Source organism: Astyanax mexicanus, chromosome 25, assembly GCF_023375975.1.
Source record: "Astyanax mexicanus isolate ESR-SI-001 chromosome 25, AstMex3_surface, whole genome shotgun sequence".
Lineage (NCBI taxonomy): Eukaryota > Metazoa > Chordata > Actinopteri > Characiformes > Acestrorhamphidae > Astyanax > Astyanax mexicanus.
In genome coordinates this window covers 146889-174013 of record NC_064432.1, presented here as the reverse complement: position 1 = coordinate 174013, position 27125 = coordinate 146889, and the positions used below count along the sequence as shown (strand labels likewise).

Sequence of the window (27125 nt, the reverse complement as noted above, 5' to 3'; positions counted from 1 at the left end):
TTATTTACAGAAAATGAGAAATGTCTGAAATAACAAAAAAGATGCAGAACTTTCAGACCTCAAATAATGCAAAGAAAACAAGTTCATATTCATAAAGTTTTAAGAGTTCAGAAATAATCAATATTTGGTGGAATAATCCTGGTTTATAATCACAGTTTTTTTTTTATCACAGTTATATTCCAGAGCTTTTTAATTTGATCAAATCAAAGAAACTCATCATTTTTAAGTGGAATCTTATTTTTTACAGAGCTGTATTTTAACAGGGTGGAGATAAACCTCTACACTGTTATTCAGGCATGTTTCTACTCCTTCACTCTTTATATATTTTGGATAATTAATGAATAAAGTGATGAAATGATGATCCAGGTTTTCAGATCACTGTTTAATCCACTTCATGTTCAAATCAGGAACTTCAGCTCTCAGCTGGTTTTATTTCTATACAGAAATAAATTTAATTTCCAACATTTTATAAACTGTGTCCTGTATTTATCACACACTTTCTCATCTGCACTCACATGATAAACAGTGGTTACTAAAACTAAACTCATCTAAACTATGAAGAAAAACATGGAATTATTCAGTAAACAAGTAAGTGTTAAAAAAAAACTGAATATGGTTTAATATCTCTCACTTACTCAACCGAGTCTGTGCCGATTCTGTCTCCAGGAAATTACATGTATAAATCTGCACACAGAATAACTTTAAAACACAATTTATTATTGAATATAGAGTTTTGTACATTAATCTAATTGTAAAAGTAAGATTTGTAATTAAAACATTAATAAACAAAATACTTATAACACTGAAAAATAGCATTTGTTACCCGCCCCCACACCCCCCACACACACACACCCCACACACACACACACACACACACACACTCTAACTATAAACTTTACCATCAAATGTAATTATTAAAATCCTTCAGAGATCTATTTTTTTCCATAAATCCATAATATTTAATAATATTTAAGTTATAAAATACACATTTTAGTTGTGTCCCTGTGTTGTGGTTTCACTCAGTCCTGTTACTGTAACACATTACCCTGATCATCTGGAACATCTGGAACATTCTACAACAGGAAGTCCCATCTACAACAGGAAGTGACATCATCAGCTGCTTCTTCTGAAGATCATGGAAAAGTTCCTCATTAGTTTTTTTCTGTATATTTGATCTTATTGTAACGATGACTCAATCTCAACACTCAGTCCTGTTACCTACATTCATTCATTCTTACATCTTATTGGTTTATTTTTAAAATAGACATCACTAGAATGTGCTCAGTGTCATCATGCTATTAGCATAGCCGCCATTTAGCTATTTTACATGCTTTTGCTAATTTTTGTTATTCAAAACATAAAAAGTAAAAAAAAGTGTCTCATTTTTAAATTTAACTCTAAATACAGATCAGAATACAAACATCAAACAGAGCAAAAAACAACAACATGAGACAGACTGTGAATAAAAAAGTAATTTTACTGAAGTTAAAATATTTTTCCTCATTTTTTTTTGCATTTATCACTTAAATACATACAAACGAGGGTTCGGGCAACAGCACGGCTTTTTACACCAGATCAAAAACTCTAAAACAAAACAGGAAAAAACATTGCATTGCATAATAACGCCTTACATTCATAACGCTGGACTGATCACATCAATATCAATATGAACATAAATACGCAAATAAATACACAGTACACAAAACATTAAAGTAAAAACGCAAGTACATAAATATTAATAATAAATATGAGATTAAAATATCTAAAAATGCAGTAAAAAATATTAAATATGAGTAAAAGCATTTCTGGCACTACGTTACTACACACCTGACGTAACTGAATACAGCTCTGTAAAAAATAATAAATAAGAGATTACACTTAAAAATAAGGGTTTCTTTGATTTTACCAAATTAAAAATCTCTGGAATATAATCAAGAGGAAGATGGATGATCACAAACCATCAAACCACCAAACTGAACTGCTTGAATTTCTGCACCAGGAGTAAAGCAGCATAAAGTTATCCAAAAGCAGTGTGTAAGACTGGTGGAGGAGAACATGATGACAAGATGCATGAAAAAAAAACTGTGATTAAAAACCAACCAGGGTTATTCCACCAAATATTGATTATTTCTGAACTCTTAAAACTTTATGAATATGAACTTGTTTTCTTTGCATTATTTGAGGTCTGAAAGCTCTGCATCTTTTTTGTTATTTCAGTCATTTCTCATTTTCTGTAAATAAATGCTCTAAATGAGAATATTTTTATTTGTAATTTGGGAGAAATGTTGTCTGTAGTTTATAGAATAAAACAACAATGTTCATTTTACTCAAACATAAACCTATAAATAGCTAAATCAGAGAAACTGATTCAGAAACTGAAGTGGAATCTTCATTTTTTACAGAGCTGTTTGTGCCTAATCAATGCTAATTAATACAAGACAAAGCAATAAATGATAAAACAATGCAGAACAATGTTAGTAAATACAGCAGTGGATGGATGGAAGGATGGAGGGATGATGATCTGATTATCTTTATCTGTGCTTCTTTTATATGTCGATAATTTACAGTTTTACCTTAAAAATTAACATTTGGAAGCAAAATCGCTAAACTAATCCACATCTGACCGACATGAGTTTAGAAAGGAGTGAACAATAAAAAACAGTTTTTAATTCTGTTTAGAAGCATTTTCACACACATGCTGTTTTTTGGTAAGACTTGTGCGCCCCCTAGTGGTCGATTAGTCAGTAACCACCTAATTATGATGATAATGATGATGATCTCAAACTGGCTTCTTTTTATCTCGTAATAATTTTCTCAGATTTTCCTAAATCATCAATGCAAATGGAAGTCAGTTTAATTTTAAGTCATGATCCGTTAAGTATAAATTAAATTTTATTAAACAAACCTCCCAATGATTAAAAAATTGTCTTTAGCTGCATAAACCCATCTGTGCTCTGTGTGTTTTCACGCTTCTCAGCAGCAGAGAGATACAGTGCATTTTATTTTTTTATTTCTGAAAAGCTCTGTACAAAGCTTATTTAACCTAATTTTTGATCACTTAACATCATAATGTCATATTTTGTTAAAGTTAAATAGATTTATTCATTTCTCATTTCGCTCTGTAGTTTTCATACGGTCCCTAAACCCCCTCACTGCACTGAAAACCTCATTCTTAAACAAATATAATCGTATAAAAGTTAAGTTTAGTAAAATAAAAGTGAATTTTAGTGAAGATTGTCAAATATAAAGGACAGTTATTTGTTGTAAATGATGAAGAAGAGTTTTTTTGAGGGGAGGAATCACCATGAGATGATGAGTTTGTTGGGGATAAAGTGTTACACAGTAAAAATAGGAGGTTAAGAAGCGCTGAGACGCTGGTTTAAGGCATTTTAGCCACATTCACACCGTTTCTGGATCATAAAGGGATTAAAACTTGCAGCACAATCATGCAGTTAAAGCGTGAGGGTTCAGGTCCAATCACGAGGGTCCAGGTGAACATCCAGGTGAACGTTCACGATTACACTAAAGTTAGGGCTGCAACAACTAGAAGTTCAAGCCGTCCAATCTTTAAAGTTTATTGAAAATGTTAAGATCAGAAAATTCTGATATGTTTGATTATATGTTCTGTTCATGCCGACAGGAATCAGGAACGCTCTGACAGATTGTAATACCCTGCAGGAAGTGCAGGGGGCGATATCACCTCTACTGTATTGTAGTGTTTGTGCTTTAAAAGTGCTCTAAAATCAGTATTTAAACCCAATCTCTATCGTGAAATTGGTCAGAAATGTTAATTCAGATGAAAAAATGTGTCATTCATTTATGAAATTCTCTGGCAAGTGGTTGTTATGGTGTTGCTAAGTGCTTGCTAGTCGGTTGCTATGGTGTCTGTGTTGGTTGATAAAGCTGCGCGGACAGCCGCAGCTGTGATTGGTCCGCCGGGCCTCGTGTGTTAATACACATGCACCCAAAAATCTGTTCCTAATCAGGTTTATAATATCAGAGCTCTGAAATCGGATTTAAATTAATAGATAAAAAAAGAAAAGCGGGGTAATCGGATCGTTGAGTACATGCATACTCTTAACCGGAGTATTCTGCAGATGATCTGCAGTAACTGCATGTTAATGCACTTCAGCATAAGAACATGAGGAGAAGGCAGAGAAGCTCAGACGGCTGTAGTGCAGATATTTAGATAATTAAGCTAATATTAATACTCTCACTAATATTAACCAGTATTTTTCTCCAGTAACTTAATGTTTTGGCACATTGTGTAGATGAGTAGAGTAGAGTGTAGATTCTCTAACCCGATGCCTGACACCACATTACTCACCACTTTCCTCGTGTTTTTTAATGATATTTTTATTTCATATAAAGCTATGGTGTGATAATCACAATATTAACAGAACATAAAGTTGGAGTATTTAGGTTGAATGATTGTGCAGTGAAGAGCCGTATTGCTATTTTTTGTGTGAACAGTAAGACAAGAGAGCGTTCTCACATCTTTTTTTGTGACACACTTTTTCCGTGTGTGAACACAAACCAAACCAGGAGGGAAACAAACTGATTTAAACCTAGAGGTGAGAAAACACCTTGATTCTGGATATGAGTTTAGTAAACGTAAATTAAAAATGTAAACCTACAGTGCTAGTTTTTGGTTTTAAATATAAAGAAAAACTCACAGTGAGATTAATAATTTTAATCAGGCAGTTTGCTGTAATTATAAGTGTATAAAGTGTACAGTATAATAAAGTATAAAATGTAAAGTTTTCAGTTATGTTCGTTATGGTTAATTAGTTCATTAATTCGTTTGTTAGTTGCAGCCGTAACTTTAGTAAAGTAGGTAAACAGAGCGGTAGATCGCCTGATTATTGGTTGAGCTGTGATGGTGTAGAACCGGATGAAGGTTCTGGTCTAGGCCACGCGGTACGCCGTCATGCGGTAGTAGCTCTTGCTGTGGCTTCTTGCCGCCCAAACCAGCAGAGCCGCCGCCATCATCTGCAGCGGCGAGGAGATCAGCGCCAGATACAGCGACCAGCCCAGAGAACCATCCACCCGATCCGGCAACATGGAGACGCGGTGGAGGAGATCCATCCCAGCCAGGAAACAGCAAACCGTCCCCAGAGAACACATCCCTACCACAGCCAGGAGACACCAGATACCAGAGCTTACATACCGCACAGTGACGGAGGCGGAGGGTGGAGAGTGATGGTGTTAGATGGTGTTAGATGGTGATGGGTGGTGTTAGAGGGTGGAGAGTGATGTGGTTAAGAAGGATGATGGAGTTAGATGGTGGAGGACACTGACCTGCGAGTAGGTGGAGTAATCCAATGCCGAGGGTGGGGCTGAGACTCCGGCAGATACAGGCACAGAAACTCACCAACCCCCCCAACACCACCAACCCCAGAGAGACCAGAGGCAGGAGGAACTGACTCCTCCACAGATCTACAGATAAAACATCACATTAAACATCACATTTACTACAGTTTATTCATCACATCACATTCAAAAATTAAATCCACATCTCTATAAAAGTTGTTATCAGCAGAGGGAAGCTGTGAGATATGAAGTGCTGTAAGATTTTGTGGGAAAACAAAACTGCACTGACTTTAGACTTGATAATAAAACACAGTGGATCAACACCAGCAGATGTCAGACATGACTCTCCAAACCATCACTGATTGGTGGAAACTTCACACTAGACCTCGAGCAGTTTGGACTGTATTTCTCTCCACTCTCCAATCTTTTTCATTTGATTAAAGTTTTTAATTGTGTGCATCACAATATGTATGCATTTTGACGGTGTTGTGACGGTGTCGTGACGGTGTCGTGATGGTGTTACGCTACTCTGAGTGAGTACAGGTGTTGCTCACAGGTGCGAATCAGGTCCTCTCCACTGTTGTGGTTGCCGGGCTCTTTGTACTTTGGTGTGAACTGCTGAGACAGAGTGAAGCTCACACACTCCATCACTATCTCCATCTTCTGATCTACACAAACACACAATCAAAGTGAGACATGATGTTGGAGAAAGTAATCCACAATTAATTACATTACTGTAATCCATATACCGTTTTTTTTTACACTATAAAGCGCACTAGATAATAAGGCACATTATGTGACACTAGTAAGGAACAGGGGTGTCGCCATGTTTTCCTTCTAATTCAGCTGGTGAATCTGAAATCTAATTAAAAAAGTAAGCTTAGATTTACAGATTTCCACTATAGCTGGGTGCAGCAGCATTAGCATTAGCAGCAAAAAACAGTACACCCTGTGCTGGATGCATCACAATGCTCATCGCTATCTTCCACCCCTCCTCCTGCCTGGTTTAAACAGCAGCAGATCTTCTGAATATATCTACACTGATGGGCGTGGTGTTCTGGAAATGAGGTGTGTTCAGGTACATTTCTGGAGTTTTGCTTGTTTATCTTGGTAACAGAAAACACAGGAGCTCCACTGACTGAATACAACCTAGACAGACGCCAACAGTCAGATGTTCATCGCTATCTCGGTAACACAGGCGCCGTGCCGAGCCGAGCCGAGCGTACACCCCCACTTATTACACACACATGAACACACAGCAGCACAAACCCAACTTTTACATCAACAATAAACAGAATAGTAAATAAAATAACATTGCTGTTCCCGTAAATGAGCTGCTGGAGCTTCTTCACAGCGTCAAGGAGCTCCCATGATTAATTAAGAGAATTAGTACATGCCTTTTGTGTTGTGTTTCAAGACATGCAAGGTGTACTTTTCCCATAGTTACGACAGCAAAGAACATCACGCGCATCAGTGTAGATATATTCAGAATCTCTGCTGCTGTTTTAAGGAGTTAGTATGGGTGATGATGATGATGATGATGTGGTAAATCAGGATCTCACCGGACTCTCGGTTCCAGTTTCGGTCAGGGGGAACCTGTAGGCACCTCCACCACAGTCCCAGAGTGCCGTTGAGGCGGAATAGTGAGTCGCTGTAGGTTTTCTCGTCGAACTCTCCGCTGGTGAACTCCTCGTGCAGCGAGCGGAGCTCCGAGGCGTTGGGCTCTCCGTACACCGGCGGGCTGGAGTACTGGTACCAGTGCTGAGTGCCCACCGCCACCGACAGGTACACCGCCGCCAGAGCACTCAGCACACAGGCTATCACCAGAGCCGTGGCGTACCTGTTATCCACCATACCTGCACACACACACACACACAAACACACACAAACACACACACAAACACACAAACACACACAGTCAGCAGAGCTGGAGTGTACTGGTTGTAGGAATGTTCCTGGTCCAGCTGATCTCATTAATCCAGAACCACACGAAACTCTTGGGACGTTACATTTTCATTTTCCAGCAGGACTTGGCACACTGCCCACACTGCCAACAGTGCCAACTGCTCTTATATAGTATTGTAATTTTCTCAGATACTGATGTTTGTGTTGTCATTAGCTGTACTCGTAATCAGCAGCATTAAAATAAACTAGATTGTACATTTAATGTATATATATATAAACACTATATACACATATATACTATAAAACACCTCAGCAGCTCTTACACACAGACTGTAGATCACAACATCAAAATCACAGATCAGAAAATCACACGGATCTATCAGTAAATACAATATCAGCCTGCAGAATCACACACTCACACTCACACACACACACACACCAATTACACGCACTCACACACACACACACACACACCTACATACACCAATTACACGCACTCACACACACACACACACACTCACACACACACACACACACACACACACCTACACACACCAATTACACGCACTCACACACACACACACACACACCTACATACACCAATTACACGCACTCACACACACACACACACACACACACCTACATACACCAATTACACACACACACACACACACCTACATACATCAATTACACGCACTCACACACACACACACACTCACCTACATACACCAAATACACATACATACACAACACACACACACCTATATACACAATTACATACACACATCGCACATACATACACAAACAAATACACACAAATATACAAAACACACAACACAAACAAACACACACACCCACATACACAAACACACATACACAAACACACATACAAACTCTCTCTCACACACACACTCACACACTCACACACCTACAAACAGAAACACACACACACACACACTCAGTGTTTAGAGTTTTCTGACCTCTGGATGAAGTTATTGATGGTCAGATGCTGCAGAAGCTCCTTCAGGAACAGAGGCGGAAACCGGGGCAGGAACCGGGAACCGGGAACCGGCAGCAGCAGCAGCGGGAGTATCTGATCGGTCTGACGGAGGTTCAGCGCGGATCCGCCCGTCGGCCGCCCCCAGATTAATCCAGCCGGGCGTGTCCTAGATTCTCCCGCGAGCTCAAGCCCATCTGTCGCTGCCCATCTGCTCCCCCGCAGCGCCGCTTCACCGCCTACAACACCCTAGCAACACCACAACACCGCCTACAGCACCGCAGCAACACCACAACAACCCCTCAACAACAACACCCTTACAGCTCCACAGCAACACCACTACAACACCACAGCAACCCCTCAACAACAACACCCTTACAGCTCCACAGCAACACCACTACAACACCACAGCAACCCCTCAACAACAACACCACTACAGCACAACACCACCTACAGCTTCACAGCAACACCACAACAACCCCTCAACAACACCACAGTACCGCCTACAGCACTGCAGCAACACCACAACAACCTCTCAACAACCCTGCCTACAGCAAACCCACAACAATGCAACACCGCCTACAGCACTGCAGCAACACGACTACAGCACCACAACACCACAGCAACCCCTCAACAACCCTTCAACACCACAACAACCCCTTAACAACCGCTCAACACCACATCAACCCCTTAACAACACAATACTGCATACAGCACCATAGCAACACAACTACAGCACCACAACAACTCCTCAACAACAACACCTACAGTACCCCAACCAAGCAACCCCTCAACAACACTGCCTACAGCACCGCAGCAACCCCTCAACAACACAAAACCCCCACTACAACAACACTGCCTACAGCACAACTAAAAATCTTAAATCAAACCACAGAAACACCACAACAGCACCACAGCAACCCCACCACAGCGGCTCACACAGACAGACTGTGAGAACAGCACACAGCACTCAGTATAGAACACATATATAAAACACAGAGAAATAACACAGCTAACAGAGCTGCAGCCTGAGCTGTGCTATATTAATCCATGTGCTTTCCTCCTCCGGTCAGCAGGAGGCAGAGGGGCATGCTGGGTAATGTAGTCTGTGTGAGAGGCAGTGTGGAAATATTCTGTTCTAAAGACAAAAAACACACAGACTAACCTAAATCACTGATAATACTCACCCTGATTTATACTTTGATTAGTTAATATTTTATTTTAGATTAAAACAGAGTGATTTCAGTATCTCACTACTGTTCTCAGTTCAGTTATTATTATTATTATTATTATTATTCAGTCTATTTCATTTTCTTAACTCACAGCGTTCTTACACATTCATCCTGATCAGAAGAAGTTTTTAAATAAGAATAATAACAGTATTCATACAGTAAACAAGTAAACAACTAAAATCTGTTCTTTTACTTTTAACCTGACATTAAAACTTAGCTAAAAGTTTGTATTTTTTTCTTAGGAATAAGCAAAAATCTGCAATAATACACACAAGGTTTGTGTTAAAGATATAATGTGTATTATTGGCACTGCTGTGCTGCAGGAAGTGATGTAGCTGTTCCTAGGACACTTCCGTTTAGCGGTATTTTTACATTTCCACATATCTATTCATTTATTTATTTACCTATACAATTATTTATACGTGTATTTATTTATTCATTTATATGTGCATTTATTTATATATGTATTTATTTATTTCAACATTTATATATTTATTTATATATTTATTTATTTTAACATTTATATATTTATTTATTTATACTTATGTCATTTTTGGTCCTCCGTAGTAAACACGCCTGCTTTAGTTTTTCACACTGCTGACCTGCCTGCAGTTACAGCGTCCGCTCACAACTCCTCCCTCCTTCTGATCTATAAATCATGCAGAGTACGTGCTGGATAGAGTCTGACTCGCTCCAACCTCACCAAACACTATAGTGATGCTTCTCTACTACAGGAACAAATATTTTACACTGAGAAAGTGATTATATGCGCTCAGACTGCGGCGCGCTTTCACTGCCTCCGTTTCAACAAGATACTGATCACATCTGGGTAGATCACCTCTGATAAGCGTGTTAAATCAGAGGAAAAAACTTCCCTCTTAAATCCTTATCAAAAGGATCAGAAAAAGAGGTTTGATAAATTTTTACTAATTTCTGACCGTATATTTGCTCTGTTTTTTAGAGATTTGTGAAATATGCGCTCTCATGTTGACAGCTGTATTTTTAAAAATAGCGCCACCGGAAGCGTCGAAGGAACAGACATGCGCAGTAGCTTTGTTATTGCTTTCCTCATTGAAACGTATTATAAACCGGCTCATGCTGACTCCTGTGTGTGTTCAGGCTGAATGTTTTAGGCAGAAATAGAGTCCGTGTGATTTTAAATCAGTGAAAACTGATTTAACTATTTAATCGTGTGTTTTTTATAAAAGCTAAAATTATCAGAGGAATTAAAATTTCGACTCCGGTGGGACTCGAACCCACAACCTTTGAATCGCTGCACTAGAGAAGCCTAGAAGTCCAATGCGCTATCCATTGCGCCACGGAGCCACCTGTTGCGCCCCTAGCCCGCCGCGCTCTTATAGATCAGAACCGGGCCAGAACCTAAATCCTGTAATACTAAGAGAGTATCTGTTACTCAGAAGCTTTTAATACTGATATAAATATATAAACAAAACAATAACTACTAACACTGAGCTGCAGCAGGGGATAACACGCTAAAGCTAACAGGCTAAGCTAACCTCTCACAGCAGTATTATCCGCTGTTGTGGGTTTATATCCTGCAGCTGAGCATTAACAGCAGCCAGAACTCTTAATTAACACAGTTTAATCACTATACACATTACTAACTGTAGAATTATCGCTCCGTTTTCTGTATTTTAGCAAAAAACGATCGCAGCTAATTCCACTGCTCCATTCCACCTTAAAAAGCTGCTGCTGCTGCTGCAGTTACAGCGTTCCGCCTGCAGGTGGCGGAAAAACACCAATTTTCATTTTTAACGCCACGGAGGCAATAATTTTACAAAAAAAAATGATAGACATACAGATAATATTTTACAAAACCACAAAGAATTATAGACAGACAGACAGACAGATATTATTTTACAAAAACCAAAAAAAAAGATAGACAGACAGATAGAAAAACTAAAAGTAGTGAATCAGAACCCCCAACTTTTCAAAACCTTCAAAGCCTTTAAATTAGTTTAATTACAAAAAAGCTGATGAATTTTAGAGAGTGTTAAATAATGGTCGTTTTAAGTTTTTTTCATCGTTTACATTAATAAATAAAACATTTATTGAATGTTATTTACTGTATATCTATTATATATCTGTCTGAAGATATATATACCTGTTCCTCTGTAAATCAGAGAATCACCGCGGACCGCTAGAGGGCGCTCGAGTGGCAGAGCTGAATGAAGGGAGTGAGCGGAGATAAACACTAAAAACTATTAAAAAACTAATAAAATAAACTAATAATATCTAACTAAACTAATAATAATGATGTATTTCACTAAAAAAGTACTTTTTATACATTTTTATGCAGTAAAGTCGCTGCAGTTCTGCTGCTGTGAGCTGATTGGTTGGTCAGAGCGTTAGCGTTCTGCTGCTGTGAGCTGATTGGTTGGTCAGAGCGTTAGAGTGGACAGTCTCCTCTGTATACAGTCTGTGGTAATGCCGCACGTGCACTGTAGTTACTTTGTTTTCTCCCCCTTCCGGCGGAAATCCCAGCATATAAGGTGGAATGGCGAGTTACGTAAAGAGCTGAGCATCAACTTCAAACTCATACTTATCTGAAATAGAGTGCTACCTTAAATGCAAACACACACACACATACACACACACACACACACACACACACACACACACATGCACACGTGAGTATGGAGTTCCCAGAGTTTCACAACAGAGTGAAAATAACGCTACCTTTAAATCTCCTCCTCCAGCTCCTCCAGCAGATCTGCTGCCTTACAGGAGAGTCCAGCTCTTCAGTCTGAGGTAAAACACTGATTAATACTGATAAATAATCAATACCACCTGATTACAACAAGATAAAATACCGTTTCTGCTGCTTTCAGCCTCATAACTTTATTACACCTGTAAACACTTCTGAAACTAGGTTTTAAAACCTTCCGAATGTATTACATTACAGCTGAGGCACCAAAACAACACAGACTGACTCTTCTAACAGTAAATATATTATTAAATTATGTTTCAGACCTAAAATCTTCTAAATATACTGCTATTCAGGCAGTGAATAAATAACAGTTTGGTGTAAGAACTTTATGTGAGGGAGTTTCTAGAAGTTTAAATATGTCTAAAAATGTGTGCTTAGAAAATAATTATACTATTATTACATTTCGAATCTTAATTACCCACTATTACACTATTGCTACACTATTATCACACATCTATAACTATACATTATTACACTATTATTAGACTATTATAGCCTTCTGTTCATTTATTGGTGGTTTTCAGTCACGTGTGTTTACTCTACAGCGGCATCAAAGCGCCGCCATGTTAATAGTAGTAGAAACAAATTTACTCCTAATGATCAGGCAGTAAAACTGGAGAAACAGATGTAAAGTTAGGAAATAGCTGCCAGTGACTCTACTTTAAATTAATTATCATCGTATCGGTACCTGTATATTACATAAATTACCTTATTTACAACAGGAGGGTTGTCTGCCCTGCGATGGATTGGCAGCCTGTCCAGGGTGTATCCTGCCTTCTGCCCGATGCCAGCTGGGATAGGCTCCAGCACCCCCCCGCGACCCTTAATGGATGAAGCGGTTGATAATGACTTGACTTGACAACAGGAGGGTTTACACCTGTAAACACTTCTGAAACTAGGCTTCAGAGTTTATTCAGCTGAAGCACCAAAACAACACAGTACAACTGTTCTAACAGTAAAATATATTACATAATTTTATATTTTAAGACCAAGTTTCAGACCTAAAATCTGAACAGATTAACAGCCTGCATTAAATTACTACATTCACACCAGTAACCCTTTATTTTACAGAGGCTGAGCTGCTGAACCGGATCAGGATCAGGATTTGAATATGAACGCTCCGGATGTGAGCGCTCTGCTGGAGGAGTGTCTGCGTTTGGCAGAAACACAGAGAACAGAACCGGACTCAGAAACCCACAGAACAAACCGAGGTACCGACCCACAACACTGACCTACAGATCACACTTCTAATTCTATAATAAAAAAAGTGATGTCAGTTAATAAAATATATATTTAATCAGATTAATCACAACCGAATTCTGTGATTACTCGCACCTTGTTCCCTTAAGACTGAGCTTTTAATAATGACTATTATTTGGGCGGTATGACCATAATATACAGCTCTGGAAAAAATAAGAGAGCACTTAAAATAATGAGTTTCTTTGATTTTACCAAATATAAAACCTCTGGAATATAATCAAGAGGAAGATGGATGATCACAAGCCATCAAACCACCAAACTGAACTGCTTGAATTTTTACACCAGGAGTAAAGCAGCATAAAGTTATCCAAAAGCAGTGTGTAAGAATTCCCTTCTTTCACCAGTTCACAAATAAATTCAGTTCAGTATGTATATTAATATTATCCTTCCAGCTACAGTATTAATATATTTAAACAGGGCTTTAGTAACTGAAGCTCGTATCCAGAGTTTCAGGGAGTTTTATTACTTGTGCTGAATCAGTATATCACCCAGCACTGATCATTATATTAAGGTTAAAATCATGATTTAATATTTTTTAAAGCTGGTATTTTCCTGTATTATTGTGAGGAGATGGAGGAGAGTAGATTTTTTCAGAACAGTCAGAAGTTCCTGGGGAAGAACACACTGCAGTTCTGGTGTTATCTAGAGATGTTCAGCTTGCTGGTCAGGGTGCCTGTGATTATTCCCTGTGTAACCTGTGATTTCTGCACTGTGATTATGTGTAGCTGATCTCTCGGCTGAGCTGAGGACTCTGCTGGGGGAGGCGGTGGAGATGAGGTGGCCGTTTGTGGAGGAGAAATGGCAGTACAAGAGTTCGGTTACGCCAGAAGATAAAGTGAACACCAAGGACCTCGTCAGCCACAACCTGCCCCAGCTAATGGTAATAAAAACCAGGGGGCGGGGCATCACTTCTGTTATCTGTACACTGTAATTTTATATTCAGATTCAGCATCTGTTTGAAGATAAAGCTCCGCCCTACAACAAAAAGAGCCAATCAGATCACCGGTTGTGCCGAGAGCAGATGTGGAGATCAGCGCAGGCGCAGTAGTCAGAACTAGCACAGAAAAATCATGTTTTTTTTAAATTATGGAACCAAACTCTACAAACTGATCATAAGATTTTATCACATTTTGTCAGTAATATAAAATAATGTTGAAATAAATGAACATTGTTGTTTTATTCTATAAACTACAGACAACATTTCTCCCAAATTCCAAATAAAAATATTCTCATTTAGAGCATTTATTTACAGAAAATGAGAAATGACTGAAATAACAAAAAAGATGCAGAGCTTTCAGACCTCAAATAATGCAAAGAAAACAAGTTCATATTCATAAAGTTTTAAGAGTTCAGAAATAATCAATATTTGGTGGAATAACCCTGGTTTTAAATCACAGTTTTTTTTTTCATGCATCTTGGCATCATGTTCTCCTCCACCAGTCTTACACACTGCTTTTGGATAACTTTATGCTGCTTTACTCCTGGTGCAAAAATTCAGTTCAGTTTGGTTTGATGGTTTGTGATCATCCATCTTCCTCTTTATTATATTCCAGAGGTTTCCAGGACAATTTGGTAATCATTCATCAATTTTAAGTTTTCTCTTATTTTTACAGAGCTGTATATGGTTTAAAGTAAAAGTCAGAAACAGCTGAGCTAGTGTAATATATATCCTTGAGAGGAATAAAGTGTTTTTAACAAAAAGACACACCACAGTCAGCGCTGTGTGTGTTCTGTGTTTGGGGAAAAATCTCTGAAATAAAGCTTGTTTTTATCCTGCTGCGGTTGCCAGGCGTTTCTGAAATCCTCGATCGTGGGGGCGGAGCCTCTGTGGGCGATGTCGGTGGTGTTTCTGGTGGATCGTTTCCTCTACTGGAAGGACAGTTCACACACCCTGCTGAAGATCGCTAAAGCTCTACACAGAAATTACCCAGAAACCCCTGTGGCCCCGCAGGTCGTTATCAGACAGGCCAGAGTCTACCTGAACACAGGTGAGCCCCAGAGGAGGAAGTGATTTACCTGGTGAAAACATGAATAAAATAATATTCAGTATTCTGCTTTTTCTCTGTTATTTAGGGAAACTACAGAAAGCTGAGTACATCCTGAGCAGCCTGATCAATAACAACGGAGCAACTGGTAAGTCTACAGCTTGGGGAGGTGTGAGCAGGTGAATTATGGGAATTGTAGTTTATATCATTACACACTGGCACTGCCAGTCTTCAGTATCTACAGGGTTCTGCCCTTTGTGCTCAGCTTGAACAGCATCTCTATCAGACTTTAACTAGACCCTCCAAAACCTTCATTAAGTTCAGTCTCACTACTAACCACAATCAGGTCTGAGCTTTCAGAGTAATGCAGAGAAAACAAGTTCATATTCATAAAGTTTTAAGAGTTCAGAAATAATCAATATTTGGTGGAATAATCCTGGTTTTTAATCACAGTTTTTTTCATGCATCTTGGCATCATGTTCTCCTCCACCAGTCTTACACACTGCTTTTGGATAACTTTATGCTGCTTTACTCCTGGTGTAAAAATTCAAGCAGTTCAGTTTGGTGGTTTGATGGTTTGTGATCATCCATCTTCCTCTTGATTATATTCCAGAGGTTTTTAATTTGGTAAAATCAAAGAAACTCATAATTTTTAAGTGGAATCTTATTTTTTTACAGAGCTGTATTTTCTATAAAGATAAATATGGATATAGAATAATTGTCCAGCCCTGATCTGAGTAATGTTCTCTGTATTATAAACTGTATTTATAGTGTTGTTTATTCCTCCTCTGTTTATTAACGGGTGATTCTGGTACAGGGAGTTGGAGGTATCAGAGGGACAGTGACCGGGTCCTCGTCCAGGCCGTCAGTCTGCAGGTCCGGGGTCAGGTTCTGCAGAAACTGGGTAACAACAGGTCCAAACCTGTGTGTGTGTGTGTGTGTGTGTGTGTATAGTGTGTGTATAGTGTGTGTAATGTGTCTTCTCCTCTATACACACGTATTATTGAGTTATTAATCTCACTTTAATGTTACGTTTATTAGTTCAATATTCTCACTGTTTAAAAGCTAAATTTAAAAATATAAAACTGTAAAAACCTCAATATTACCTGTATTCTTTTTAGTATAGTGAAGAAGAAATGGCCTTAATCCAGTTTTTAATTTCTGTCTCTCACAATCAGAGTGAAAATAATTTACATCTATACAGTAAATTGGATTATACCATCAGATTTTTGTTATAAAATAAAAAATGTAGTAATTTTTTAGAAGTGAGCTACTAAACGTTACACTGAGCGTGATGGGAGAAAGATGGTGTTAGAGACAGTGGTGTTAGTTTAGTTTATTTGGTGTTCAGTTATTCATTTTCTGATCAGATTTGCCACACAGGATAAATTGTGCACCACAGTTCTGTACATCTGATTTATAACATTAGTAAAAAGTGCTGTTACTAAATTAGATTTGATAAAAAAACAACACATGACAGCATGCATTTATACCTCAATATTAAACCTTAAAAAGTAAAATAGGCTATAAAAGTGTTTCCTAAAGCGTGGGTTTGTACAAGTTTGGTGTTTTTGTGTGTATATGTTGTGTGTATGCATAATGTGTGTGTGGTCTAGTTGATGTAATTGCTGTGTGTGTGTGTTGTTTTTGGTGTATGTGATATGATGTGTGTGTGTGGTGTAATTGGTGTGTGTGTGTGTTTGTGTGTGTGTGTGTGTGTGTGTTTGTGTGTGTGTGTGTGTGTGTGTGTGTGTTTGTGTGTGTGTGTGTGTGTGTGTGTGTGTGTGTGTGTTTGTGTGTGTGTGTGTGTGTGTGTGTTTGTGTGTGTGTGTGTGTTTGTGTGTGTGTGTGTGTGTGTGTGTTTGTGTGTGTGTGTGTGTGTGTGTTTGTGTGTGTGTGTGTGTGTGTGTGTGTGTGTGTGTTTGTGTGTGTGTGTGTGTGTGTGTGTGTGTGTGTGTGTGTGTGTGTTTGTGTGTGTGTGTGTGTGTGTGTGTGTGTTTGTGTGTGTGTGTGTGTGTGTGTGTGTTGTAGGTCTGTGGCTGGAAGCAGCAGAGCTGATCTGGGCTTCACTCGTGGGTTTCTACATTCTACCTCTTCCTGATAAAAAGGTACAGAACACAGAATCGCACTTACCTGTTTTAATAAATTAATATTAAAGTATCTGTAAGGTACGTGTATGTATTTAGAGTTTAATGTATGTATTTAGAGTTTAATGTATGTATTTAGTGTTTAATGTATGTATTTAGTGTTTAATGTATGTATTTAGTGTTTAATGTATGTATTTAGTGTTTAATGTATGTATTTAGTGTTTAATGTATGTATTTAGTGTTTAATGTATGTATTTAAGGGTATCGGCACGTCTCTGGGGCTTCTGGCCAGCTTGCTCATCTCAATGACGGATAAAGACTTCTCCACGTTTCAGAAGATTCCTCACATTAACCTGGTAGGAACCCATCACTCGCTATACTGGCAGATTTGATCTTGTGGACGATGATGATCTATCTAATGATGCTCATCATCCTGTCTGTGTTGCAGGGGTTTCTGGGAGACTGCAGGCATCGTCTGCTCTGTGCAGCTCAGGCGGCTAAATCAGCCGTGATCTACAGCCAGTTCGACCCTCTGTATGTGCTCACTCACATGGTGCGTTACTCTACTGATCACCATTTCATTATTCACATTTTATAAACTTACAACCACAAACTTAAATACATTTTATTCAGATTATAAGTGATAGACCAACACAAAGTAGCTCATCATTGTGAAATAGAAAGAGACCCATGATCACTCTGGAGGAGCTGCAGAGATCCACAGATCAGGTGGATCAGGAGAATCTGTTCACAGGACAACTAGAAGTCCTGCTCTCCTCAAATCTGATCTTTATGGAAGAAGAAAAACATTGTTGAAAGAAAGACGTAAGAAGTTCTGTTTGCAGTTTGTAGCTACAAGTCATGTAGAAACACAGTAAACATGTGGAAGAAGATTCTGTTCTCAGATCAGAACAAAGTAACACTGCTCATCACCCTGAACACACCCTCCATCCCCACTGTGAAACATGGTGGTGGCAGCATCATGCTGTGGGGAGAAGCTTTTCTTCAGCAGGGACAGATTTAGGAAGCTGGTCAGAGTTGATGGAGGGAAGATGGATGGAGATAAATAAATACAGAACAATCCTGGAAGAAGAAAAGCTGTTGGAGGCTGTAAAAGACTTGAGATCTTCCAGCAAGACGATGACCCTAAACATACAGCCAGAGCTACAGAGGAGCTATAATGATTTAGATCAGAGAATATTCATGTGTTAGAATGATCCAGTTAAAGTCCTAAAGACCTAAATCTCATTGATCTTCTGTGGAGAGACATGAAAACTGCTGTTCACAGACCAACGCTCTCCATCCAACCTGACTGATCTTCAGCTGATTTATAAAGAAGAATAGAGGAAAATCTCTACAGTCTCTAGTCTAGATGATCAAAGCTGGTAGAGATAAAGACCAGCAGCTGTAACTGCAGAGAAAGGTGACTGTACTAAATATTGCTTTTTAAATGACTCTTGTTTTTCTCCTACAGGTCACTCAGGGAACCTGCCTGCTGTCGTACAGCTTCTCCAGATCGTGTCCTGCTGTTGAGAAACCATCTTATCTGGCTCTGGCTAAGGAAGCCTTTGAGATCGGTTTGCTAACGAAGGTGGAGACGGACACGGTGACGAGCCAACAGGAACTTCACACCCTGATAAAAGCAGCATTCTGCTTATCCATCACTAACAAATGGATGCTTGGTCCGGTGGAAGAGGTCAGCCTGGCCGTTCAGGCTTGTCAGGAAGCTAACGCGCTGCTGTATTCCTACTGTTTTGAAGACGATTCCGATAAAGTTCTGGTATCTTCTGAAGTCATGGCGAAGGTTCAGCGAGTCAAGATGCTTTTAAAAGTGAAAGATTTCTCCAATTCAGACCCACACTCTTTTATTCCGGACAGTTACAGAGTTTCGGAGAACAGACCTGCCGCGTTCACTCTGGAAGACTTCACCGAGATGGTTGAACGTTTCCAGAAGCACCACAAATCTGTGTGTGAAGCTTTTGAAGGTCGAGGACTTGAGCGAAGTGCTGCCCATGATAACTGCCTCACAGCTTTCCAGACAACAGCACTGGCTGAACCACTGACAACAGAATGTTCCACCAGAGATCCTGGAATAGAAGACGATAACGAAGGCATTTCTGACTCTAGTGGATCTAAAGCATCCTTGGGTTCTTCTTTTAATGAGGTCCGTCTAAAGAAAATGTTCAAATTGGATAGAAGAACTTCTGAAGGAAGCAGCAGTTTAGCTTCTTCCTGGCCGAAAACGTCCAGTTCTGGGTCTTCTTTTGAGCTAGTTGACCCAATCCGTTGCACAGAAGTTGATGAAGATGTCAATGGTGAGAAGAACATCCACAAATCACAGTGCAAAAATGCTAACAGCACTAGTAGTAGCCATGGAATTGGTGATAATCAACAAAGCACACTTCCTTCTTCACACTCTCCTGGAGTTTTGAATGAAGGAGTATTAAATACTCAACAAACATCTAAGCAAGAGCTTTGCACCACCTTAGGAAGTGAGGACCATAAAAACAGCAACCAGATGGGTCCTAATGCTTCAGGGAGCAGCTCTGGTACGAGAACGTCGTCAGGCTCTTTGAGCAGTAGCTTGGGATCGTCTTGGCAGAGCTTCTCATTCTCCACCAGATCTCCGACAAATGAAGGAGGAGGTTCTTCCAAGACCTTAAAAGGAAGCTACCAACAAAGTGTGCAGAGTTCCATTGAGACGGTTGAAGATCTGGATGTTTTCTCTGTAAGCGATGGTCTCTCTGGGCTTGTATTATCTGGTAACAATAGTCCAAATGGACTCAACGCTCAACAGCAAGCCAAAACAGAGCTCTGCACCACATTGGGAAGTGAAGACCATGAAACAACCAAGAAGATACTGGATACAGATGCTACAGGAAAAAGTAAAGACAGCAGAATGTCATCAGGCTCTTTTTGCAGTAGCTTGAACTCATCCTGGCAGAGTGTCTTATTTTCCACCAGATCTCCTCCAGTTAATCAGAACTGTGGAACTGTTGATAAGAGTCCCGATAGTCCCTTTCAGGAGTTACAACCCAACAGTCCAGGAACATCAGCAGAAGGTTTAATGAAGACCCAAACAGCAAACCATTCTCAGACTCAAGTACAAATTCAGAGTTTTGTTGAGACGGTTGAAGATCTAGATGGTTTATCGTTAAGCGATGGTCTCTCTGGTCGTACAGTGGCTGGTAATAATAGTCCAACGGGGCTCAATGCTCAACAGTCGTCAAAAAAGCAAGACCTTTGCACCACCTTAGAAAGTGAAGATGATAAAACCACCAAGAAGGTGATGACTAATGCTTCAGGGAGCAGCTCAGGTACGAGAACGTCGTCAGGCTCTTTGAGCAGTAGCTTGGGATCCTCTTGGCAGAGCATCTCATTCTCAACCAGATCTCCGACAAATGAAGGAGGAGGTTCTTCCAAGACCTTAAAAGGACGCTACCAACAAAGTGTGCAGAGTTCCATTGAGACGGTGGAAGATCTGGATGTTTTCTCTTTAAGCGATGATCTCTCTGGCCATACAGCGGCTGGTAATGGTTCCAATGGACTCAACGCCCAACAGCAGTCAAAACCAGAGCTTCGAACCACCTTAGAAAGTAAAGAATGTAATGCTACAGGGAAAAGTAAAGGAACCAGAATGTCGTCAGGTTCTCTGAGCAGTAGCCTGAACTCATCCTGGCAGAAGGCATCTTTCTCCAGATCTCCTCCAAATGAAGATTTTGGTCCGATCTTGAAGAACAAGCCCGAGACTGGGAATGTGGATGGTCTTTCTGGTCATGCAAATGTTGAACATCCTCAAGGAAGTGCATCGTTACCGTCCTCTGAGCTCGACTCGTTTGTAATGGTTCCTTCTGATCATTCTTCAGCTTCATCTAACCGAGGTAAAGATTCCAGCCCTGCTGACTCTCCAACGATTCAGCGTCCGTCACATTCAGACCTACAGGACAATCCGAGCAAGAACCGCAGCCGTGACCTGTTCCCCAGCTACATGACCTGCAGTACATGTTTCCAGGGGTGCACTATGGGAAGTGTAGTTCTGACGGAGCAGGACTACAGATCCCTCCTCTCAGGAGTTTGTCAGGGCTGCCTGCTGAGGAGACTTCCAGACCAAACCTTCAAACTCAGACACTACAACAGAGCCTACAGTGAGTTCCTGAAACGTTTATACTTATTTATGATGTACATTTAAAAAATGTACACCCTTACAAAAAAGAAGTTTATTTATTTTTAAACTAAAATTAAGCAAGTATGAATTAATTTGACTTTTTTTACTTTTTACTTATAAGTAGGGCTGCAACGATTAGTCGATATAATCGACAATGTTGATTATTTGAATTTGTCAACTACAAATTTCATTGTCGACTAATTGTTGATTTGTAACAGTATCGCATTACAGTTTGTGTCTCCAAAAGTGACCAAACACAACAGATTACATATTTAATGTTATCGTAACGACAGGAAATATACATCTTACACAGCTCAAAACACAACACAAAAGTCATGTACTAATTCTCTTAATTAATTATGGGTGTGGTTAATTTTGTGCGTAGTGTAAATAAACCAATCAGAGTGTCTCTTGCTCATCATTCCCTTTAAGAGTCAAGTAAAGTAACATCAAAGCACTGTTGTAAGTCGCTCTGGATAAGGGTGTCTGCTAAATGCCTTAATTGTAAATGTAAATGTGAGCTCTGACTTTGGTGGATTGCTATTTTAACGGTGCAGCTACCTGGACGTGTTCAACGTCCTCCTGTTTCAGGTGGTGTTCTGCTGAAGTACTCTAAGGTGACGGAGAGCTGGACGGGCAGTGAGACGAGTGTGTTTGTGGGCGGAGTTCTGCAGGTGGCTGTAGAAGGAAGACAAAGACAGGCCTTCAGGATTCAGTACCTCCACCAGGAGCAGCTGCTGGGCAGGTGAGGTTATACCTGGGAAGGATCTAAAACTTTTAGCTAAATTCCTTTTATCTATTAGATTAGAAGATCTTCTCAAAAGTTTTCACTCATCAAGTTGTCATCCAGCCCAACCCATAAACTGTCATTATGAGCCCGATTTAAACCCGACATTAGTGTAATAAGTACACTACAATAGAGGGTTAAAACTGAGCTTTTAAAAGGATTTTGGGGCTGTTTTGAATGAGCAAAATCTATTCAGAATGATGGTAATTATTTTTTATAATGATGGTAATTAATTTGCAACACTGAAGAAGCATAGACCTATTATTAAGAATAGATCACCAAAAGATTAAAACACCAACGATGCGAGCAATGATCCACAGACCTAAACATCAGTAAATTAGGCTACAAGAATGATGTCTGAATGACTTTCCTCTAATCTAATATAATTTAGCATATAACTGCTCTCACATTTAAGATGAAACTTGAAAAAGTTTCTGTGTTCAGTTATGTAGGTAAGGAGTACCTGAGGGAGAGGAAGCCTCATGCTCACCTGGCGGACGTGGAGAGGCAGATGACGGCGCAGTTTTACGTTATGGAGTTTAATAAACGTCTTTACGAGAGTAACAAGACCACGCAGATCTTCTACATCCCCTCTGAGCTCCTGCTGGTAAAACACTACTCCTTCATTTATACACCACTTTTATTCTGTTCATTCCTCTGTTTAAAACTGTTTATAACACAGGAAGTGTGTTGTTTTAGCTTCAGGGATGTAAATATAATATATATATATATATATATATATATATAAAACTTATATATTTTCACCCAGTCTCTTTACTCTTATTATTGAATCATTAACACTGATCTTACCTGAGGAGAGTGAGATCCTGCAGTTATTTAAATGTTGTTCTGGGTTCTTTTGGGATCTCCTGGATGAGTTCTTCATGCCCTTTTGGAGTAATTTGGGTCGGCCGGTCACTCCTGGGAAGGTTCACCAGTGTTCCATTTGCATTTCTGTTTTCTCCGTGAATAATAGTGAATCACTGTGGTTATAACCTTTGACTTGTTTTTACGATGTTCACTCTAAACTGAAATTAATCTGGATTATTTGTTCTTGATTCAGATCACAGAAGCAGACTGTATGGTAGCTTGTGTATCGGTGGAGCCGTACATGCTGGGGGATTTTGTGAAACTCACCAACAACACAACCAAAAAAAACAAGCGACTGCAGGCCACTGATTACGGGATCGCGTTCGGACACTTCACCTACGCCTTCTCCAACCAGCAGGAGGTGGTGGTGGACCTGCAGGGTAGGAGATTTTATAAAATACCTGTCAGAAATAAAATCAACATTTCTGTCACTTTAAATGATTTATAGTGCTGCTAATATATATCTATTTTTTTATTCTTTATTTTTCTAGTGTGTACTTTTAAATTTAACAATTAAAAAAATTCACAATGTACATTTTTTATTTTTCTTTTGTTATCATTTCTGATATCACAACTATCACATTTTTATTCATTCAACATAAAAAAAACAGAACAAGGAACTATTAACTCTGAGGTTGCCTTGAATTACTGTGCAATAAAAATGAAGTAAAACCGATAAAACAATAAATAATATATATGTGTTCTGTTTAGTAGTTTAGTCATTTTGTGTTTAAATGAAATCTGGTCTTTTACTCTTTATGTAAATTGTCCATTTTGACCAGCCTAATAGCAAATATGATTTTTTCCATTACATATATTTCACTGACTATATTCATCTATTCTTCCTTTACTGGGGGATCAGGTTTACGCCATTGTATAAATATGATCTAAAACATCCTCAGATTTTCACACCTCAGTCCTAAAAGTAGATCAAGAGAACCAAGTTAAACAAATGAGAGTAAAATTATTACACTTGCTAATTTATTTATTGAGGAAAATGATCCAATATTACATATTTTTGAGGGTAAAATAACGTGAATCTTTGTTTTATTATAATATATTATTTCAGAGTGTTTTTTTTTACACTATGATATGACATAACATTTGATTTTTAGAATTAGAATATACTACTAAATACTGCAACAAAATAAATATCAAACATAAAGATTCATACAGTCAGTTAAAACGAAAAAAAATATCTGTAATTGTTTGTTTGTTATAATCTGCAACTTAAAGAAATTATAAAATTATATAAAACATATACTTAAAAATAGTTTTACAGCTTAAACTAGTGTTTGTATTTTTTATATCTGCACTAAATATGCTGTAAACTATTAAAATAAATAGCAAATATAAAATATATGGATATGGATATACATGTATATAATTGTTATCATGATATGGAGTTTTTTTTATAATGTAATTTTTTGGTGATATTATTGTGTACAATATGATATGACACACTCCTTCTTAATGTAACCGCTGTACTATTTAAGGTGGAATGGAGAGTTAATCTGGAATTATGAGGTTAAAATAAATAAATCTCTTTTTTGTTCACTGAAATCAAGCTGAAATTGCTGGGAATCAGTTGTGTAACTAAGTAATTTAAGTTAACAAACATTTACCTTATTTTTTGATGCGTCTGGGTTGTTTAGTGTAGGTAATAGTTACTTAAAATATGGGGAGAAATAAACCCAAATAAAGTGAGTTTTTTTGTTTAGTAATAAAAAATGTCATGAATTTTCTGAAGCATGTTTTACGGCTGAAAAATAGAAAACAGTGTAGATTTATTTCTTGTTAAGGTTATATTTATTAACCCTATTATAGATTGTTATGTACAGTGTGGTTATGGAGATACAGTAGGTATAGGTATAGATAAATATCTATAGTTTTAATCCTTTAATAAATCTCTGTTTTCACTCTGTGTGTTTCTCAGGATGGGTGACGGCCAATGGGAAAGGTCTGGCGTATCTAACAGACCCTCAGATCCACTCTCTCAGAAAACCTAAATCCCCCAGTAACTTCCACCAGAACGGGATCCTGAAGTTCCTGCAGCAGCAGCACGGAGAACGCTGCGGTCCCGTCTGCTGCGCCGCCCTGCAGGACTTCCCGCAGCACCTGCTGAAGTGATAAAACCAGGTTTATTACTGATATACAGCATTTATCTAAACACTAAACTAAACCAGGGTCTGGACCTAAAGACTGAACTCAGATGTATACCTCAGCGTCGCAGCCTGTGCGAGCGCCCTGCGCAGCTGCTCACGTATACACGCCCTGCAGTTTAAACAGCGAAGAGAGGAATGTGTGGGCAGCTCAGTGGACCAATCACAGCTGTTGCTGTCCATGACACATATGCTACTGTGCAGGCTCTCATAGGCTACGGCACAAGGTCTACACAGGCTACAGTGCAGGTTATGCGTAGGCTGTGGCACGTGGTACAGTTAGGGTAAAGCGGCGCAGGGTCTGTATAGGCTGTGCTGCAGGGTGCACACAGGCCTGGGGTCAGATGTGGCCCTCAAATATGAAACATCTGGCCTGTTATTAATATATTAAAATTATGACGTTAAATAGGTTTATTGCCATGATATGTTGACAAATGTCGTACTGTAATGTTTATTTACTGTATGAACATTTAATAAAAGTGGTGAAAATGTTTTGGCATAAGAGGAATAAAGCAATCATCAGTTTACACCCCGTCTTTCTTTCAGTTTGTTCAGGGATTATCTGTAATAACCTGGTTACTGGACTCAATCATACTCTGAAAGTGCTTTATCTTCAGTTGTGCTGTGTTATAATAGTAGTTAATTTATAAAGTCATGCTAGCTGTGTTTGTTAGGGCCTCGAGTGAAATGTGATATAGTGTGATATGTGATATAAACTCAATGATATTGAGTTTATTCAGTTTGTGTTAATCCTATTTGTACAATACTGATTACTGGAATTAAAATCAAATTTTCCCTTCCATTAAAAAACATTTAAAAACACCATATTTTGGCCTCTTTATAAGAGAGTGTTTAGCTGTGTGTATAGATGTACATAAATAGTGAATGCAGTAAAGTACATTTTATAATGTCCTAATTATATCATTTTTGTCCAGATTTCTGTAAAACTCCAGAAATGTACCTGAACACACCTCATTTCCAGAACACCACGCCCATCAGTGTAGATATATTCAGAAGATCTGCTGCTGTTTAAACCAGGCAGGAGGAAGGAGTGGAAATAGACTGTTGATGAGGTGGAAGATAGGTCCTATTGTTTTATATGTTTTCTTTGTTAGAGTAAACTGTTTATGTATAAAGTTTCAGTTCCTAACTAAAGAATAAAGCTGTTATTTATTTATTTTATTTTTTGCGTTACCTTTGGTCACACTCTCACATCAGATGATCTACAGAGACCGGCAGATCTATAATTAGAGATACAGTGAGGAAATTCCTGCGTTTGCTGGATTTGTTTTGCATTGTTTAAATTGTTGTGGGGTTATAATTCCCCACATGCTTTAAAACCTGCTGACCCGGGTATTACAGCTCGTGACTCAACAACATTATTTATATGTTAAAAAATGCTTCAGTGGAGGTACAATACTCTGTTCAAATATAAAATCTGTATTTTAGGACCTCTGAGGTGCTATCATACTACACAGATCCACATTTCTCTGCAGTTACAGCTGCAGGTATTTTGGGGTTTATCTCTACCATCTCTGATCATCTAGAGACTGTAGAGATTTTCCTCCATTCTTCTTTATAAATCAGCTGAAGATCAGTCAGGTTGGATGGAGAGTGTTGGTCTGTGAACA

General features: G+C 38.8%; 3 protein-coding genes and 1 non-coding gene across 16 annotated transcripts in view; 2 read left to right on the top strand and 2 right to left on the bottom strand.

Annotated features, from left to right (window-relative positions):
- apbb2b (amyloid beta (A4) precursor protein-binding, family B, member 2b) overlaps positions 1–27125 on the top strand; it is a 283469-nt gene that overhangs the window by 158604 nt on the left and 97740 nt on the right. Inside the window, exon 1 of one of the 12 annotated variants that reach the window (XM_049472299.1) lies at positions 6353–6381. The exons of 10 other annotated variants lie outside the window; for them this stretch is intronic. The gene's annotated coding sequence lies outside the window, so the exon portion shown is untranslated. Of the gene's footprint in view, positions 1–6352; positions 6392–27125 lie in introns of those variants that run through there. One more of the 12 variants, XM_049472297.1, reaches the window with a different exon arrangement.
- cldnd1a (claudin domain containing 1a) lies at positions 4354–9297 on the bottom strand. 2 transcript variants are annotated; one of them, XM_022668610.2, is made up of 5 exons: positions 8199–9297; positions 6876–7169; positions 5868–5976; positions 5302–5439; positions 4354–5129 (listed from the first exon to the last, which is right to left on the bottom strand). In XM_022668610.2, the coding sequence occupies exons 2-5, from the start codon at positions 7165–7167 to the stop codon at positions 4826–4828; spliced, it is 843 nt and encodes a 280-aa protein (XP_022524331.2). In that variant the 5' UTR covers positions 7168–7169; positions 8199–9297; the 3' UTR covers positions 4354–4825. The 2 variants fall into 2 exon arrangements, with proteins under 2 accessions (XP_022524331.2, XP_022524332.2); XM_022668611.2 differs by having other exon boundaries at positions 5868–5981; positions 8199–9296.
- trnar-ucu (transfer RNA arginine (anticodon UCU)) lies at positions 10683–10773 on the bottom strand. The gene is given in 2 exon segments: positions 10683–10718; positions 10737–10773. It is a non-coding gene; the product is annotated as a tRNA-Arg (tRNA).
- Positions 11938–26021, top strand: alpk1 (alpha-kinase 1). Its single transcript, XM_022668600.2, has 14 exons — positions 11938–12219; positions 13250–13389; positions 14164–14318; positions 15228–15426; positions 15512–15571; positions 16241–16327; positions 17455–17531; positions 17771–17866; positions 17959–18063; positions 18985–21655; positions 22267–22420; positions 22907–23069; positions 23526–23712; positions 25269–26021. The coding sequence occupies exons 2-14, from the start codon at positions 13290–13292 to the stop codon at positions 25460–25462; spliced, it is 4248 nt and encodes a 1415-aa protein (XP_022524321.2). The 5' UTR covers positions 11938–12219; positions 13250–13289; the 3' UTR covers positions 25463–26021.

Bases quoted from the DNA above. Each gene is read 5' to 3' on its own strand.
- cldnd1a (XM_022668610.2), bottom strand. From the start codon at position 7,167: ATGGTGGATAACAGGTACGCCACGGCTCTGGTGATAGCCTGTGTGCTG. The intron at 5,977-6,875 runs GTGAGATCCTGA...TGTGTAGATCAG, and splicing joins AAACTGGAACCGAGAGTCCG to AAGATGGAGATAGTGATGGA. The intron at 5,440-5,867 runs GTGAGCAACACC...TTTTATCTGTAG, and splicing joins AGAGGACCTGATTCGCACCT to ATCTGTGGAGGAGTCAGTTC.
- alpk1 (XM_022668600.2), top strand. From the start codon at position 13,290: ATGAACGCTCCGGATGTGAGCGCTCTGCTGGAGGAGTGTCTGCGTTTG. The intron at 13,390-14,163 runs GTACCGACCCAC...GATTATGTGTAG, and splicing joins AACCCACAGAACAAACCGAG to CTGATCTCTCGGCTGAGCTG. The intron at 17,532-17,770 runs GTACAGAACACA...TATGTATTTAAG, and splicing joins TACCTCTTCCTGATAAAAAG to GGTATCGGCACGTCTCTGGG.